Source organism: Bombina bombina, chromosome 12, assembly GCF_027579735.1.
Source record: "Bombina bombina isolate aBomBom1 chromosome 12, aBomBom1.pri, whole genome shotgun sequence".
Lineage (NCBI taxonomy): Eukaryota > Metazoa > Chordata > Amphibia > Anura > Bombinatoridae > Bombina > Bombina bombina.
The window spans coordinates 32,817,568-32,837,194 of record NC_069510.1 but is presented as its reverse complement, the minus strand read 5'-3'; the positions used below and the strand labels follow the sequence as shown (position 1 = coordinate 32,837,194).

The 19,627-nt window shown below is 37.4% G+C and overlaps 1 protein-coding gene across 1 annotated transcript in view; it reads left to right on the top strand.

The window, feature by feature from the left end:
* KCNT1 (potassium sodium-activated channel subfamily T member 1) overlaps window positions 1-19,627 on the top strand; it is a 497,185-nt gene that overhangs the window by 430,995 nt on the left and 46,563 nt on the right. The window contains exons 24-25 of the mRNA XM_053696070.1: window positions 12,748-12,859; window positions 14,655-14,756. Coding sequence (XP_053552045.1) covers window positions 12,748-12,859; window positions 14,655-14,756 — 214 coding nt within the window. The remainder of the gene's footprint in view (window positions 1-12,747; window positions 12,860-14,654; window positions 14,757-19,627) is intronic.

Sequence of the window (19,627 nt, the reverse complement as noted above, 5' to 3'; positions counted from 1 at the left end):
TGCATTAAAGGGGATGAATATGAGCAATAATATAATTATGTGTAAAAAAAAAAGAAAGTCCAAGCACCGCCTTATAAAAGGTAGACATTTATTATAACGAATAGCTCATGGTAAAAAAAAACAGTGCAGAAAACACAGAACTAACGCGTTTCGGTCATAGATTCCTAAAGGGCAAGTGTGTCATACAGCTTTTTAAAAGGCCCACATGGAGCTGATTGGTTATACAATTAAAGGGACACTCAAGTCAAAATTAGACTTTCATGCTTCAGAAAGAGCATGTAATTTTAAACAACTTTACAATTTACTTCCATTAACACAATGTGCACAGTCTTTATAAATTTACACTTTTTGAGTCACCAGCTTCTACTGAGCATGTTCAAGAATTCACAGACTATACGTATATGCATTTGTGATTGGCTGATGGCTGTCGCATGATACAGGGGGAGTGGAAATAGACAAAACTCACTTGAAGTTCAGACTAAGTGCTATTGTCTTTTTATCATGCATTTGTTGATTATGCAAATCTACTGTATTTACTGGTTCTTTAAAATTAAAGGGACACTGAACCCAAATATTTTCTTTTGTGATTCAGATAGAGCATGAAATTTTAAGCAACTTTCTAATTTACTCCTATTATCAAATTTTCTTCATTCTCTAGGTATCTTTATTTCAAATGCAAGAATGTAAGTTTAGATGCCGGCCCATTTTTGGTGAACAACAAGGGTTGTTCTTGCTGATTGGTGGATACATTCACCCACCAATAAAAAAGTGCTGTCGAGAAATTTGATAATAGGAGTAAATTAGAAAGTTGCTTAAAATTGTATGCCCTATCTAAATCACAAAAGAAAAAAATTGGGTCCACTGTCTCTTTAAATAATAGAATTATCTAATGCTTTAGAAACTATTTTCTTATAGAAAATAGTTCCTGTTGATTGGTGGCTGCACACATATGCTGACTCAGTTTTCATCTTCAGATTTGGACTAGTAGGGCCATTCCTGAACTGACATAGTAACATGGTAGATGAGGATGAAAGAAAACAGAATTCCAATAAGTACAACCTATACAGATCCTACCTATTTACAATAATAAGTTTCCAACTTAACTTACATTAATACAATTAGAAAACTGACCCATTTAACAGAAGCAATCATAATTATGAACTTTGTTCTAGCCAGAAATGTATCTATCTAAGGCAATTTTAAATATATTAAAGGTATTGGCATTCACTACCTCCTTAGGTAATGAGTTCCACTATTTTATTGCTGTTACAATGAACAAAACGTTTCAGTTGCAGGAGATTAGATCTCCTTTCCTCCATCCCTAAATTGTGACCTCTTGTCACAAACAATTTTGCTGGAATAAACAGAGCTTCCGCCAACTCTGTATATGGGCCTTGAAAATATTTATATAAAGTAATCATATCACCTCTCAAGCACCTTTACTTCTTCAAAGGGCTGCAACATATTTCCGCCAAGGAGTTAAAGGGGCATAAAATTCAGCATTCTACTTTTATAATTCAAATAGATTATGCAATTATAAACCACTCTCTAATTTACTTTTAATATGAAATTTACTTTGTACTCTTGGAATTCTTTGTCGAAAAGCATAGGCAGGAACTATAATCTACCACTGAGAGCTAGCTGCTGATTGGTGGCTGCATACACACATGCTTCTTGCCATTGGCTCACCAGATGTGTTCAGCTAGCTGCCAGTAGTGCATTGCTGACTTTAACTACCTTTCTAGGGGTTAAAAAAATAATTATAGACAAGAAACAATGCAATAATAACTTGCTGTAACACATTACGCCATTTTCTTTTTGCACTTTTATGTCCTATTAAAGGGGCACAAAACACAAACTTTTTTTTCATGATTCAGATAGAGAGCAGGGTTTAAAACAATTTTCCAATTTACTTTCATTATCTAATTTGCTTTTCTCTATAATTATGCTTTGTTGAAAAGTATACCTAGGTATGCTCCCGAGCAGCAAGACAGTACTGAGAGCTAGCTGCTGATTGGTAGCTACACATATGTCACATGTCATTGGCTCACCTGATGTGTTTAGCTATCTGCCAGTAGTACATTGCTGCTTCTTTAACAAAGAATACCAAGAGAATTAAGCAAATTTGATAATAGAGGTAAATTGGAAAGTCGTTTAAAATTGTATGCGCTATCTGATTCATTAAATTAAAAAAAAACGGGCTTCATATCCCTTTAACGGCTAGATAAGAAGTGAAATACTAATTTAACAAGCACCCGTAAATTGACAAATTTGCCTGTTTGCAGTGCGCACAATAAATAACCAGCAATGGCTTTTTAAAGCTACCATGAGCTCGCGGTAGTAATTAGCGCTCTGAAAATTAACCAGAGAACAGACCTATGGTTAATTTAAAAAATGTCCCCTAATTGCCCCCAAAAATACAGTGTAGTGGGCCTTAATAAAAAAAAATAGTAGCATCTTTATTTTATTTTATTTAAAAGCAGTTTTTAGGGGTTAAAATGAGCAGGTGTTAGAAATAAAATAGCCTTTACATTACGGCCTATGGGGACTGTGATAAAACTGCAAATATATATGTATGTGAATATATACATATATATTTATGTGTTAATATGAGTATATACATATATAAACACAAATATATATGTATGTGAATATATACATATATATTTATGTGTTAATATGAGTATATACACATATAAACACAAATATATATGTATGTGAATATATACATATATATTTATGTGTTAATATGAGTATATACACATATAAACACAAATATATATGTATGTGAATATATACATATATATTTATGTGTTAATATGAGTATATACACATATAAACACAAATATATATGTATGTGAATATATACATATATATTTATGTGTTAATATGAGTATATACACATATAAACACAAATATATATGTATGTGAATATATACATATATATTTATGTGTTAATATGAGTATATACACATATAAACACAAATATATATGTATGTGAATATATACATATATATTTATGTGTTAATATGAGTATATACACATATAAACACAAATATATATGTATGTGAATATATACATATATATTTATGTGTTAATATGAGTATATACACATATAAACACAAATATATATGTATGTGAATATATACATATATATTTATGTGTTAATATGAGTATATACACATATAAACACAAATATATATGTATGTGAATATATACATATATATTTATGTGTTAATATGAGTATATACACATATAAACACAAATATATATGTATGTGAATATATACATATATATTTATGTGTTAATATGAGTATATACACATATAAACACAAATATATATGTATGTGAATATATACATATATATTTCTCCAACATAGGTGTGTCCGGTCCACGGCGTCATCCTTACTTGTGGGATATTCTCTTCCCCAACAGGAAATGGCAAAGAGCCCAGCAAAGCTGGTCACATGATCCCCCCTAGGCTCCGCCTTCCCCAGTCATTCTCTTTGCCGTTGCACAGGCAACATCTCCACGGAGATGGTTAAGAGTTTTTTGGTGTTTAAATGTAGTTTTATTCTTCAATCAAGAGTTTGTTATTTTAAAATAGTGCTGGTATGTACTATTTACTCTGAAACAGAAAACAGATGAAGATTTCTGTTTGTAAGAGGAAGATGATTTTAGCAACCGTTACTAAAATCGATGGCTGTTTCCACACAGGACTGTTGAGATGAAGTAACTTCAGTTGGGGGGAACAGTGTGCAGACTTTTGCTGCTTGAAGTATGACACATTTCTAACAAGACTTGGTAATGCTGGAAGCTGTCATTTTCCCTATGGGATCCGGTAAGCCATTTTATTAACAAGTTATAAAGGGCTTCACAAGGGCTTTAAAGACTGGTAGACATTTTTCTGGGCTAAAACGATTATTTTATAAGCATGTTTAATGGTTTATTGCTTTGAGGAGTTATTTTAATCTTGGGAATTTTGTTAAAAAAACGGCAGGCACTGTATTGGACACCTTTTTCACTGGGGGCCTTCTCTAATCATAGGCAGAGCCTCAGTTTCGCGCCACTAATGCGCAGTTGTTTTTGGGAAGCAAGGCATGCAGATGCATGTGTGAGGAGCTCTGATACACAGAAAAAGCTTGCTGAATGCGTCATTTGGTATCGTATTCCCCTCTGGGCTTGGTTGGGTCTCAGCAAAGCAGATACCAGGGACTGTATAGGGGTTAAATATAAAAACGGCTCCGGTTCCGTTATTTTAAGAGTTAAAGCTTTCAAATTTGTGTTCAGTTTAAAATTTAAAGTGACAGTAACGGTTTTATTTTAAAACGTTTTTTGTACTTTGTTATCAAGTTTATGCCTGTTTAACATGTCTGAACCATCAGATAGACTATGTTCTGTATGTGAGGAAGCCAAGGTTCCTTCTCATTTAAATAGATGTGATGCATGTGACAAACAATTTAGAGAAAATGATGCCCAAGATGATTCCTCAAGTGAGGGGAGTAAGCATGGTACTGCATCATCCCCTTCTGTGTCTACACCAGTCTTGCCCACACAAGAGGCCCCTAGTACATCTAGTGCGCCAATTCTTCTTACTATGCAACAATTAACGGCTGTAATGGATAATTCTATTAAAAACATTTTAGCCAAAATGCCCACTTATCAGCGAAAGCGCGACTGCTCTGTTTTAGATACTGAAGAGCATGAGGGCGCTGATGATAATGGTTCTGACATGCCCTTACACCAGTCTGAAGGGGCTAGGGAGGTTTTGTCTGAGGGAGAAATTTCAGATTCAGGAAAAATTTCTCAACAAGCTGAACCTGATGTTATTACATTCAAATTTAAATTGGAACATCTCCGCGCTCTGCTTAAGGAGGTGTTATCTACTCTGGATGATTGTGACAATTTGGTCATCCCAGAGAAATTATGTAAGATGGACAAGTTCCTAGAGGTCCCGGTGCCCCCCGAAGCTTTTCCTATACCCAAGCGGGTGGCGGATATTGTAAACAAAGAATGGGAAAGGCCCGGCATACCTTTTGTCCCTCCCCCTATATTTAAGAAATTATTTCCTATAGTCGACCCCAGAAAGGACTTATGGCAGACAGTCCCTAAGGTCGAGGGGGCGGTCTCTACTCTAAACAAACGCACTACTATCCCTATAGAAGATAGTTGTGCTTTCAAAGATCCTATGGATAAAAAGTTAGAAGGTTTGCTTAAAAAGATGTTTGTTCAGCAAGGTTACCTTCTACAGCCAATTTCATGCATTGTTCCTGTTACTACAGCAGCGTGTTTCTGGTTTGATGAACTAGAAAAGTCGATAGATAAAGATACCTCTTATGAGGAGATTATGGACAGAATTCATGCTCTTAAATTGGCTAACTCTTTTACTTTAGACGCTACCTTGCAATTAGCTAGATTAGCGGCGAAAAATTCAGGGTTTGCTATTGTGGCGCGCAGAGCGCTTTGGCTAAAGTCTTGGTCAGCGGATGCGTCATCCAAGAACAAATTGCTTAACATTCCTTTCAAGGGGAAAACGCTGTTTGGCCCTGACTTGAAAGAGATTATTTCAGATATCACTGGGGGAAAGGGCCACGCCCTTCCTCAGGATAGGTCTTTCAAGGCTAAAAATAAACCTAATTTTCGTCCCTTTCGCAGAAACGGACCAGCCTCAAGTTCTACATCCTCTAAGCAAGAGGGTAATACGTCTCAAACCAAGCCAGCCTGGAGGCCAATGCAAGGCTGGAACAAAGGTAAGCAGGCCAAGAAACCTGCCACTGCTACCAAGACAGCATGAGATGTTGGCCCCCGATCCGGGACCGGATCTGGTGGGGGGCAGACTTTCTCTCTTCGCTCAGGCATGGGCAAGAGATGTTCTGGATCCTTGGGCCCTAGAAATAGTCTCCCAAGGTTATCTTCTGGAATTCAAGGAGCTACCCCCAAGGGGAAGGTTCCACAGGTCTCAATTGTCTTCAGACCACATAAAAAGACAGGCATTCTTACATTGTGTAGAAGACCTGTTAAAAATGGGAGTGATTCATCCTGTTCCATTAAGAGAACAAGGGATGGGATTCTACTCCAATCTGTTCATAGTTCCCAAAAAAGAGGGAACATTCAGACCAATCTTAGATCTCAAGATCTTAAACAAATTTCTCAGGGTTCCATCGTTCAAAATGGAAACCATTCGAACAATTCTTCCTACCATCCAGGAAGGTCAATTCATGACCACGGTGGATTTAAAGGATGCGTATCTACATATTCCTATCCACAAGGAACATCATCAGTTCCTAAGGTTCGCCTTTCTGGACAAACATTACCAGTTCGTGGCACTTCCATTCGGATTAGCCACTGCCCCAAGAATTTTCACAACGGTACTAGGGTCCCTTCTAGCGGTGCTAAGACCAAGGGGCATTGCAGTAGTACCTTACTTGGACGACATACTGATTCAAGCGTCGTCTCTGCCACAAGCAAAGGCTCATACGGACATTGTCCTAGCCTTTCTCAGATCTCACGGGTGGAAAGTGAACGTAGAAAAAAGTTCTCTTTCTCCGTCAACAAGAGTTCCCTTCTTGGGAACAATAATAGACTCCTTAGAAATGAAGATTTTTCTGACAGAGGCCAGAAAATCAAAACTTCTAAGCTCTTGTCAAGTACTTCATTCTGTTCTTCTTCCTTCCATAGCGCAGTGCATGGAAGTAATAGGTTTGATGGTTGCGGCGATGGACATAGTTCCTTTTGCGCGAATTCATCTAAGACCATTACAACTGTGCATGCTCAGACAGTGGAATGGGGATTATACAGACTTGTCTCCGACGATCCAAGTAGATCAGAGGACCAGAGATTCACTCCGTTGGTGGCTGACCCTGGACAACCTGTCACAAGGGATGAGCTTCCGCAGACCAGAGTGGATCATTGTCACGACCGACGCCAGTCTGGTGGGCTGGGGCGCGGTCTGGGAACCCCTGAAAGCTCAGGGTCTTTGGTCTCGGGAAGAATCTCTTCTACCGATAAACATTCTGGAACTGAGAGCGATATTCAATGCTCTCAAGGCTTGGCCTCAGCTTGCAAAGGCCAAATTCATAAGGTTTCAATCAGACAACATGACGACTGTTGCGTATATCAACCATCAGGGGGGAACAAGGAGTTCCCTGGCGATGGAAGAAGTGACCAAAATAATTCAATGGGCGGAGAATCACTCCTGCCACTTGTCTGCAATCCACATCCCAGGAGTGGAAAATTGGGAAGCGGATTTTCTGAGTCGTCAGACATTTCATCCGGGGGAGTGGGAACTCCATCCGGAAATTTTTGCCCAAATAATTCAATTGTGGGGCATTCCAGACATGGATCTGATGGCGTCTCGTCAGAACTTCAAGGTTCCTTGCTACGGGTCCAGATCCAGGGATCCCAAGGCGGCTCTAGTGGATGCACTAGTAGCACCTTGGACCTTCAACCTAGCTTATGTGTTCCCACCATTTCCTCTCATTCCCAGGCTGGTAGCCAGGATCAAACAGGAGAGGGTATCGGTGATCTTGATAGCTCCTGCGTGGCCACGCAGGACTTGGTATGCAGACCTGGTGAATATGTCATCGGCTCCACCATGGAAGCTACCTTTGAGACAGGACCTTCTTGTTCAAGGTCCGTTCCAACATCCGAATCTGGCCTCACTCCAACTGACTGCTTGGAGATTGAACGCTTGATTTTATCAAAGCGAGGGTTCTCAGATTCTGTCATTGATACTCTTGTTCAGGCTAGAAAGCCTGTAACTAGAAAAATCTACCATAAAATATGGAAAAAATATATCTGTTGGTGTGAATCTAAATGATTCTCATGGAACAAGATAAAAATTCCTAAAATTCTATCCTTTCTTCAAGAGGGTTTGGAGAAAGGATTATCTGCAAGTTCTTTGAAGGGACAGATTTCTGCTTTATCTGTTTTACTTCACAAAAAGCTGGCGGCTGTGCCAGATGTTCAAGCTTTTGTTCAGGCTCTGGTTAGAATCAAGCCTGTTTACAAACCTTTGACTCCTCCCTGGAGTCTCAATTTAGTTCTTTCAGTTCTTCAGGGGGTTCCGTTTGAACCCCTACATTCCGTTGATATAAAGTTATTATCTTGGAAAGTTTTGTTTTTGGTTGCAATTTCTTCTGCAAGAAGAGTTTCAGAGTTATCTGCTCTGCAGTGTTCTCCTCCATATCTGGTGTTCCATGCAGATAAGGTGGTTTTGCGTACTAAACCTGGTTTTCTTCCGAAAGTTGTTTCTAACAAAAATATTAACCAGGAGATAGTTGTGCCTTCTTTGTGTCCAAATCCAGTGTCAAAGAAGGAACGTTTATTGCACAATTTGGATGTAGTTCGTGCTCTAAAATTCTACTTAGAAGCTACAAAGGATTTCAGACAAACATCTTCCTTGTTTGTTGTTTATTCTGGTAAAAGGAGAGGTCAAAAAGCAACTTCTACCTCTCTCTCTTTCTGGCTTAAAAGCATCATCCGATTGGCTTATGAGACTGCCGGACGGCAGCCTCCTGAAAGAATCACAGCTCACTCCACTAGGGCCGTGGCTTCCACATGGGCCTTCAAGAACGAGGCTTCTGTTGATCAGATATGTAAGGCAGCGACTTGGTCTTCACTGCACACTTTTACCAAATTCTACAAATTTGATACTTTTGCTTCATCTGAGGCTATTTTTGGGAGAAAGGTTTTGCAAGCCGTGGTGCCTTCCATCTAGGCGACCTGATTTGCTCCCTCCCATCATCCGTGTCCTAAAGCTTTGGTATTGGTTCCCACAAGTAAGGATGACGCCGTGGACCGGAAACACCTATGTTGGAGAAAACAGAATTTATGCTTACCTGATAAATTACTTTCTCCAACGGTGTGTCCGGTCCACGGCCCGCCCTGGTTTTTTAATCAGGTCTGATGAATTATTTTCTCTAACTACAGTCACCACAGTATCATATGATTTCTCCTATGCATATTCCTCCTTTACGTCGGTCGAATGACTGGGGAAGGCGGAGCCTAGGGGGGATCATGTGACCAGCTTTGCTGGGCTCTTTGCCATTTCCTGTTGGGGAAGAGAATATCCCACAAGTAAGGATGACGCCGTGGACCGGACACACCGTTGGAGAAAGTAATTTATCAGGTAAGCATAAATTCTGTTTTATGTGTTAATATGAGTATATACACATATAAACACAAATATATATGTGTATAGTTATGTACATATATATTTTAAATTTGCTGTGCGACTTACCCCCTTTACTGCGCTAATTTCTGTGCCGTTTATGACGGCATTAGAATGAGACTCCCATTGGAACCTATGGTGAGTGCAAAGCATTCATGCAATGCAAATGCAAGGTTGCGTTTACGTTGTGGGTCACTTCAAATACCAGCTCACAATTACGTGCGCTGGCATTATGAGTGGAGCACAAATATCACGCTCATGAAAGTGCAATTTTGCGCTACACTTGTAATCTGACCCTAAGTGTGAGCTAACATGAGCCATTTAGTGTATTAAACACTTTTCTGGCACAGGGATTTGCCCAGTACTGGTCCGGTCTCCATTCATTATAAATAAATATTAGACATCTCTGGGTTAAACAGTATGAGATGACAACACACTGAGAACTGGTTTCACAGGAAGAAAAAAGCATAGCTAAATGATGTATTATGTATTAGCTAAAATCCCAGAATGTATGAAAAGACCAGTATTAGACATGTGCGTTTTATTTCGTTCCGAATCGAAATTCGGACGAATTTGTCAAATTCAGAGCTTCGGATCGATTCGAATTTCCGAATTAACCTAGCAACAAAACGAACGAATAAATCCGAATTAGTTCAGATTTATTCGTTACATTCGAATGGCCACGGATTAATCACAATTACACTAGTGTTGTACAGTATATTAGGTTATATCACTTTGCTAGCTCTGTGCAGGGCACTTATGTTGATTTAGATGGGTTACACCTAATATTATAGTACATAATACTAGTCTAATACGCAGCACATCCCACCTAACACATATACCGAACTTCTTAATTTACGAATCGAATCCAAAATGAATACATCCGAATTTATTCAAATCCAAAACGAATACATTCGAATGTATCCGAATTTTAATCGATCCGAAAACAAAATTAGAAAAAATCCAAATCGGTCCGAAACTAAACAAATTTTTCCGCCGCTCACAAGTCTACACTGTGTAACTGTAGACCTAACAAAACTCTTAAATACAAATAATTATACCTTGATTTACAGCTCACATTGTATCTGCTTCAGTGTTCTTTATTACTACGCAGTTGTATTCAGGGCCGCCATCAGGGGGTGACAGGGGTGACTCCTGTCAGGGGCCCAATGGGCTAGGGGGGCCCCATGAGGCAAGAACTAAAAAAAAAAAATTTTTTTTTTAATTTTGGCAGCCACCAGTGGGTACTACAGCAGAATGCTAATTGAGCTTGGGAAATATCATTACAATGAGTAAAGTATTAGCATTTGAGAGGATTTCTGAGTGTGCACAAAACCACTATGCACAGTGTGAGACAGACTTGGCACTTTGTTTGTAGAGTGTGTGCCTGAGTCAGACGGCTGATCACTTTCATTTGCAGAGGAGGTAGGAATTACTTAGCAAATGTTTTTTATTTCTTTGTGCAATTTAAGATTGTAACTTCAGTGTGGTAGTAGTTGTATGGTGGGGCCAGGGGTCCATAAAAACACATTTTTTAGCAGCAGTGTATTTATGATTATTTGTCAATGCTGTAGAAATTCTATATTAAAAACCATGCAGAAATCTTTCCTCTCCTCAATAAACAAATGATATATATTACATTCCAGTTTACTGCCCCTTTATGCAAGGACTTTCCAGATACAAGGAGGCATTTTATCTAAGATTTTTACATCTGCATAACATGTTATACTCTCAGACTAAGATTGCTCAGTGTTGGAAATGAGACAGGTTAACTTAAAACTGTTCAGTTTACTCTACAGCTAAATTAATTTTGAAATGCATACCAACAAGCTTAAATCCTGCATTTAACCAGATCTAATGGTATGAGTACAACAGCTTATGGTTCCACCAAGACCATATAGAGTACAGAATTTTCAAAATTCAGTTCATCAAGTACAGCTGACAGATGGGAACATTTGTACACTATATTTGAAGTGGTGCTCTTGGTTGGGGAAAATATCAAACAAACATATGTCAACCTTTTAAAAGTACTTTTCTTCATCTAGCCATCTACCCAGATCATTAATGTACAATTTTGAATTCACAGAATTATTTTTGTTTGCACATTTACAAATATGATTCTTTAAAAAGTGATCTCTTAATTTCTGCATTTTTTATCATGCATGTCACACACTGTTGATTAGGGGATGTAAGGTGCATAACTGTTTCCTCCTGTGAGTGTTTCTGTGGGTGTCTGTGTTTATGTCTTTGTGCTTTGGTTTGTGTCTCTATGAGTGTGTATGTATTTTTTTCTGTTGGTATCTCTGTGAGGGTGGGTGTGTATGTCTTTGTGCATTTTCTGTGGATGTCTGTGAGGGTGTGTGCATATGTCTTTGAGCTTTTTCTATGGGTGTCTCTGTGAGGGTGGGCGTGTGTTTGTCTTTGTGTATTTTCTCTGGATGTCTCTGTGAGGGTGTGTGTGTGTATGTATGTCTGTGTTTTCTGTGGATGTCTCTGTGAGGGTGTGTATTTTCTGTGGGTGTCTCTGTGAGGGTATGTGTATGTCTTTGTGTGTTTTCTGTGGATGTCTCAGTGAGGGTATGTATGTCTTTCTGTGTTTTCCTTGGGTGTCTGTGTGTGTGTGTATGTCTTTGTGTGTTTTCTGAGGCTGTCTCTGTTGGTGTTTCCTTGGGTGTATGTGTAAGTTTGAGTTTGTGTGTGTCCATTGTCTGTTCCTTTTTAGGACATTTTGACCTTACTACTGATTATTCACATCTTTCTACAGACTTTGAGACTTCCGTCTCAGTCTAAATCTACCATTTAACCTTTAAATTATTGTTTAGGCAGTTCAGGGCCCTTCCTTTCAGCCACTGCATGCTGTTGTCATCATTTAGTTGGCATCTTCCTTTACGAAAAGATAATCAGAACTCCATATTTTGTTTTCTAAATCTCCTTTTTTTACAAAACTGTAGTCTATCTCATTACTTGTCAGGTCAATGTAAACAAGTGCTGAGTGTCTGTTTGGGTGTCTGTGTCTGAGTGTGTTTCTTTACGTGTCTGCTAGAGTGTCTATAAGTGAATCCTTATGTGTGAGTGTGTATGTGTGTGTTTCAGTGTATGAGTGCGTCTGTGTGTTTGTATGTTACTACCTTTACAACATTTCCAAATTTAAATAGACACTTAAGAATAAAGTGCATATACGTTTTAGTCACTTGGTCAAAAATTGCACATGTCAAAGGAGGGGGGGGGGCCCTGATCAATGGTAAAGTCAGGGGCCACAAAATTTCTAGTGGCGGCCCTGGTTGTATTAGTCGTTCCTATAATTATTACTGTACATTAAATGGTATTTGTGCATCCGTTTGCATTTGGTAAACAGATTGCAGACTGAACTGGCTGTGCTCTGGGGGAGGAGTAAGAGGGTGGAAGATATTAGATCAATATAATCATTTCAATGTTTCCTCTTGACCTGTGCCGTTTGGTTATAGTAAATCCCACTGGATATGCGCCCCCTACTGGCTGTATGAATATGCTGGATACAGATTTTATGTTATATTCTTAAGAACAGTTTAGCAGTTATCATTGTTTTGTCATTTTAGGTTGTTTCCAAGTCTCAGTATTACAACAGAACTCACTCATCCATCCAACATGCGTTTCATGCAGTTCCGAGCCAAGGATTGTTATTCTCTTGCTCTTTCCAAGCTAGAAAAAGTGAGCAAATACATTTATAACCTTTTTTTAATTAATATAATCTTTGCCTTATTTATAAACATTTTAGGAACTCAAAATATACAAAGGTACAGTTATGAACAACAATGGTGTGCATATGTATGTGTTCAGAGACCATTTTATAATATATACATACATATATAGGGGCCGATTTATTAACTGTCGGACGGACATGATCCGCTGTAGCGTATTATGTCCGCCCGACATCGCTAAATGCCAACAGCATACGCTGTCGGCATTTAACATTGCACAAGCATTTCTGGTGAAATGCTTGTGCAATGCCGCCCCCTGCAGATTCGAGGCCAATTTAGCGTGCTGCAGGGATTGGTTGCTAAATTCTTCAGGATACACTCCACTCTCTTTGGAGAAGTGAAAATGACATAACTTTCAGACTAAATTCCAGCAAATTAAATTATAAAGTGTTTTTATTATGTATAATCATTTTATGGTCAGTTTAATTTTTGGTTTGTGCCTTTATTTGCTGGATAATAATTGACCTTGAATGAAGACAGTCTGATTAATACCTTTAAGATGGGGGAGATAATAAGATTAATTGATCTCAATTCTCTAAAATTTGCAACATGGAGTGAAATATCACACCAATTCTCTGCCAGTTCTCTTTAAAAAAGGGGTGGAGCTTGTCTCTCCACCAATAAGGATGTGGGAGCAATCTGTGTCAGTCATTGAGAATACAGCACAGCTGTGCACAAACATTCATTTCCACTTTTAGTTTAGTTTTTTTTTTCTTAGTTTTTTTTCAAGCAAACAATAATTTAACATGTTTAATAGTTTAATATTAAATAGTTATTTTAAATACTAGACAGAATGTGTTGGAGTATAGTGTCCTTTTAACAGCTTTCTTAATTTTTTCAATATTTTATTTACAATGAAAGATCTTTTAAAAATGTATATTAAATAATAGAAAATATGAATACAATATGATTGTATACAAGTATTTACATTTATAAATATTAAATACATGTTTAGGTATCTTTGTATCTGTAATAAATAACTGATATTAGGTAACGTGAACTGTTAAAAGAATATTTACATACAGGGCAGTAGCTTCATGTGCTGTGTTTTATATCAAGATTTAAAGGGACAGTAAAGTGATAATTAGACATTCATGATTTAGACAGAACATACAATTTTAAACAACTTTCCCTTTTACTTATATTATTTAATTTGCTTCCTTCTCTTTTTATCCTTTGCTGAAAGGTTTATCTAGGTAAGCCCAGGAACAGCAAAGAACCTAGGTTCTAGCTGCTGATTGGTGACTGCATATATAAACTGATTGTCATTGGCTCACACATGCGTTCAGTGAGAAACCAGTAGTGCATTGCTGCTCCTTCAACAAATGATACCAAGAGAATGAAGCAAATTTGATAAAATCATGGAAACCTAAATCTTGAAAGAAAAATGTTGGGTTTCATTTCCCTTTAACCTTTTATACCCTTGATACTTGTATATGTTTCTATGCTTTTTTATATAACATTTGTATGGCAAACACTTGCAACAGGATAGGATTTCTAGTGAGATTTCAGCAACCATCTAGTTGGAATGTTTTTACAAGCACTGACATCAGTTACAGATATATTTTATCTAAAAATCAGATGTTCTAGCAACATTATTGTCCAGCAATTTCTCCCAATTTATAATACAATATTATCTCTCTAAATATGTTTGAACCAGTGAAATAACAAAGGCACTGGGCGGAAGGTGAAAGAGAAGCCCATTTCCTTGCAGTGCGCTAATGTAGATTTGTGTCTCTTTGCAGAAAGAAAAAGAGAATGGCTCTAACTTGGCTTTTATGTTCCGTCTGCCCTTTGCGGCCGGAAGAGTGTTCAGCATCAGTATGTTGGATACGTTGCTGTATCAGGTAAGGAAACTCCAGAGAAATACGTCTAACGGTTATACAATGACGCACTAGGCAAACGCGGAATTGTAATCCTAAAGACACTCATTCACTCATTCATAGATGAATTAAAATGACCCTGGGACTGTTACAAATATTACCAATGACCTATGGATCACAACACATTTTCTATCTCAGTTTGCCTGTGTATCAAAGTTTTCCTCTAACTTTCGCCAAGCTGTGTGTGTAAAATAAATTGTCTATAGTGTTGTGACAGCAAATTTGTGCACAGCTGCACCTTATTGAGTAATTAATATCAATGAAAGTTACACACAATTTCTCTGATGATTATTTTTTTTATTTTTTTTTATTTAAAAGTAATTTTGTTGGCACCATTTTTATTGGTTTTGCACCCCAGGGACACACCTCTTAAAAAGCTTCTTGAGTATGTTTATGTTTTCTGCTTTGCTTTGGCCAGCTGTACATGGTTAAAGGGACAGTCTCCAGAATTTTTATTGTTTAAAAAGATAGATAATTCCTTTATTACCCATTCCCCAGTTGTGCATAAACAACACGATTATACAGTATTAATATACTTTTTACCTCTGTAATAACTTGTATCTGAGAATCTGCAGAATGCCCCCTTATTTCAGTTATTTTAGCCAATCAGTGTCCTCTTATAGATAAATCCATGGGCGTGAGCGCCATGTTATCTATATGGCACACATGAACTAACGCCATCTAGCTGTGAAAACTGTCAATGCATTCAGATAAGAGGTGGCCTTCAAGGGCTAATAAATTAACATTTGAGCCTACCTAGGTTTAGCTTTCAACTAAGAATAACAAGAGAACAAAGCTAATTTGATGATAAAAGTAAATTGGAAAGCTGTTTAAAATTATATGCCCTATCTGAATCATCAAAGTTTAATTTTGACTAGACTGTCCCTTAAACCAATCACAGAGTAGAATATTTCAGGGTCTGCGTTTTTAAATAAAACGTACATTGCAAAGTTTTTATTCTTAGTTAAACATCTTATAGGGAATTAATTGTTTGAGATTAAGGTCCCTTTAACATGGCTGCCATCAAGGTATAACGTGTGTGGATTTACACCTCATTATTAGTATTGGTTGTATTCCTGTTAGTTGCACTTGATTTCTTTCATGACTTAGATAGAGACACTTCAATTTACTTTTCTTTCATGTAATTGGCAAGAGTCCATGAGCTAGTGACATATGGGATATACAATCCTACCAGGAGGGGCAAAGTTTCCCAAACCTCATAATGCCTATAAATACACCCCTCACCACACCCACAATTCAGTTTTACAAACTTTACCTCCTTTGGAGGTGGTGAAGTAAGTTTGTGCTAAGATTTCTACGTTGATATGCGCTTCTCAACCTTTTGAAGCCCGATTCCTTTCACAAGGTTGCGTCTTCTATGACGCGAGTGTGTCATTTCCGGATGTTGTTAGCGGCAAAAACATTTTCTCTGTTTGTGCGTCATACTTGGCGCCAAATATTTTCGTTATTTTAAACCCCATTCCTATATGCCTCTTGCCTTTTTTCTCTATCAGAGGGCTATGCTGTTTGCATTTTTTTCCCATTCCTGAAGCTGCCATATAAGGAAATTGATAATTTTGCTTTATATGTTGTTTTTTTCTCTTACATTTGCAAGATGTCTCAATCTGATCCTGTCTCAGAATTCACTGTTGGAACCCTGCTGACTGATGATAGTTCTACCAAAGCTAAGTACATTTGTTGTAATCTTGTGGAGATTATATCTCCTGCTGTGGTTTGTAATAAGTTGTCATGATAAACTTTTACATGCAGAGAATGTGTCCATCAGTAATAGTACATTGCCTGTTGCTGTTCTTTTAACATCTAATGTACAAGATATACCTGTGAATTTATAAGAATGTATTGCTGATTCTATTCAGAAGGCTTTATCTGCCATCCCACCTTCTAATAAATGTAAAGGTCTTTTAAAACTTCTCATAAAGTTGATGAAATTTCAAATGACCGACAACATACTGAATTATCCTCCTCTGATGAGGATCGATCTGATTCAGAAGATCCTTCCTCAGATATTGACACTGACGAATCTACTTATTTATTTAAAATTGAGTACATTCGTTCTTTTTTAAGAAGTGTTGATTATGTTGGATATTGAGGAGACTAGTCCTCTTGATATTAAAACTAGTATACGTTTAATTTCTGTTTATAAACCTCCTGTGGTTATTCCAGAGGTTTTTCCAGTTTCTGATGCTATTTCTGATATGATTTCTAAGGAATGGAATAGGCCTGGTACTTCTTTTATTCCTTCTTTAAGGTTTAAAAAATTGTATCCTTTGCCAGCAGTTAGATTGGAGTTTTGGGAAAACATCCCCAAAGTTGTTGGGGCTATCTCTACTCTTGCTAAACGTACTACTATTCCTACGGAAGATAGTACTTCTTTTAAAGATCCTTTAGATAGGAAACTTGAATCTTATCTAAGGAAAGCTTATTTATATTCAGGTCATCTTCTTAGGCCTGCAATTTCTTTGGCTGATGTTGCAGCTGTTTCAACTTTTTGGTTGGAAACTTCAGCGCAACAAGTATCGGATCATGATTTGTCTAGCATTGTTAACTTGATTCAATATGCTAATAATTTCATTTGTGATGCCATTTTTTGATATCATCAAAATTGATGTTAAATCTATATCTTTAGCTATTTTAGCTAGAAGAGCTTTGTGGCTTAAATCTTGGAATGCTGATTTGACTTCTAAGTCCAGATTGCTATCTCTTTCTTTCCAAGGTAATAAATTATTTGGTTCACAGTTGGATTCAATAATTTCAACTGTCACTTGGGGGGAAGGGAGTTTTTTTGCCTCAGGATAAAAGATCTAAGGGTAAATCTAAAGCTTCTAACCGTTTTTCGTTCCTAAATAAAGAACAGAAACCTAATTCTTCCCCAAGGAATCTGTTTCCATTTGGAAGCCTTCTTCAAATTGGAATAAATCCAAGTCATTTAAGAGATCAAGGCCAGCCCCCAAGTCCGCATGAAGGTGCGGCCCTTATTCCAGCTCAGCTGGTAAGGGGCAGATTAAGATTTTTCAAAGAAAGCCGACAAGCGGCGAAACATGTTAGGGAATTGGTGAGGGGCCTAGTGAGCTCCTGTATTTTAGGTAGCGTTTAGTGGGGAACGATCAGCGTGTCCCAGCAGTTAATGCTCCGTTTGTTTTTCTACGAATAATTATCTGCTCAACTAATAGAATGTGTGTGTGACTCAGGTTCTGCAGTGTGAAGCATGTTCATTTATACGCTGACTATAGATGCTACAAATAAATCTGGTTCAAACTACGAGTTAAGACTTTCAGTACTCCTTGTATTGTTAACTTTGATGTGATACTATGCAGCATTTTTGACTGCTAATACTGTGAGCTAATTTAGTTCACAAGTGGAGTGGTGATTAATGTTGGCATTAAAATTTCACTCTTTAGTATTCGAGTAATACTTTTTGATCTAATATATTTAACATAATAACAAACTTACTTACACAAGAGCTATTTATAGCCACTCCAATGGTGGTAACAATCTAGTTATATAAGCGAAGTATAGATACAAGTGTAAACATATACACGTCAATATCAAACAGAATACTAAATCTATACTGACAGCTCCCACAAACTAATACTGTAACCACTAGATCAATATCATGAGTGGTAACCCAACACTCTACCTCCCTCCTAATACAACTCAAGTTATTGTAATAAAACTAAGTGTGTGTGTGACCCAGTTTTTCAGCGTGCAGCACGTTCAATCATACTCTGACTATAGAGGTTACAAACAAACCCGGTCCAGACTATGAACTATGACCCTCAGAACTCTATGTATTTGTAACCTTTAAGTGATACTATGCAGCATGTTGACTGCTAACATTGTAGCAATATAAAGGTCTTTACAATAGACAGCACACTAGCTGCAGGAGTTAGACATAGAGCCGGCTTCGATTACAGGTGGTAACATCTTTAGATTATGTAGCACACTGACGATAGATGCTATAAGCAGATCTAGCATTTAACAGTGAGGGTGATTTCTCACTGGTGTGAGAATTATCAATTTTAGTATTTAATTAATGCTGCTGCTATTGATTTAGTGGGCCAGAGCATATTTCTATGTATACACCCAATGTTGAAGGGGAACAAATATAAAAGGTGGTAAAAACCTAAGCCACACAGTTATTGAAAGACACTGAATCACAGTGTAAAGATATTAGGGGCTTGTACAGTCTGCTCCTATTAAACTGATATCTACTGCAACTTCATTAACGCAATGTGCGGTCAAATACTACACCCACGCAACTAAATACTATCATATTATTTATATTCCTCAGTTCAACTGTGATTAACACAATTATTCCATTTAAATTGGGGTGATACAATGTGCACTAGTTTTAGCTTGCCCACTATATACAAGTAAAACAGCAAACTTATTTCTCTATACTATGATGACTAGCCTTGATTTACCTACTATATTTGCATATAACTTGTAATACTTATTAGTCAAGTATTATCTATTACACTATGTGAATGTGCAGTAATTTCTGAGTCACACTTTAGGCACTGAAATCTATCACTATTTATTCAGGAGCATTGGCCGCTTACCAGTATGTATAGCAGTATCCACATGGAATTTCTCTTATGAAATTTGAATACTTAACTTGCTATACTACCAGTATTAAACATTATTTTCATTATTTTCTATCGGGCTGTCACGCTGATCCTGTTCTCCCTATCCGTAGTTTTAACAATTGTGTGTCATGTGTGTGTACATTTTTAACATAGCAAGAATAAAAGTTAAATTTTAATGTGCATTCTTCCACTTCTATCTATCCTGACTCATTTGCTAACAATTAG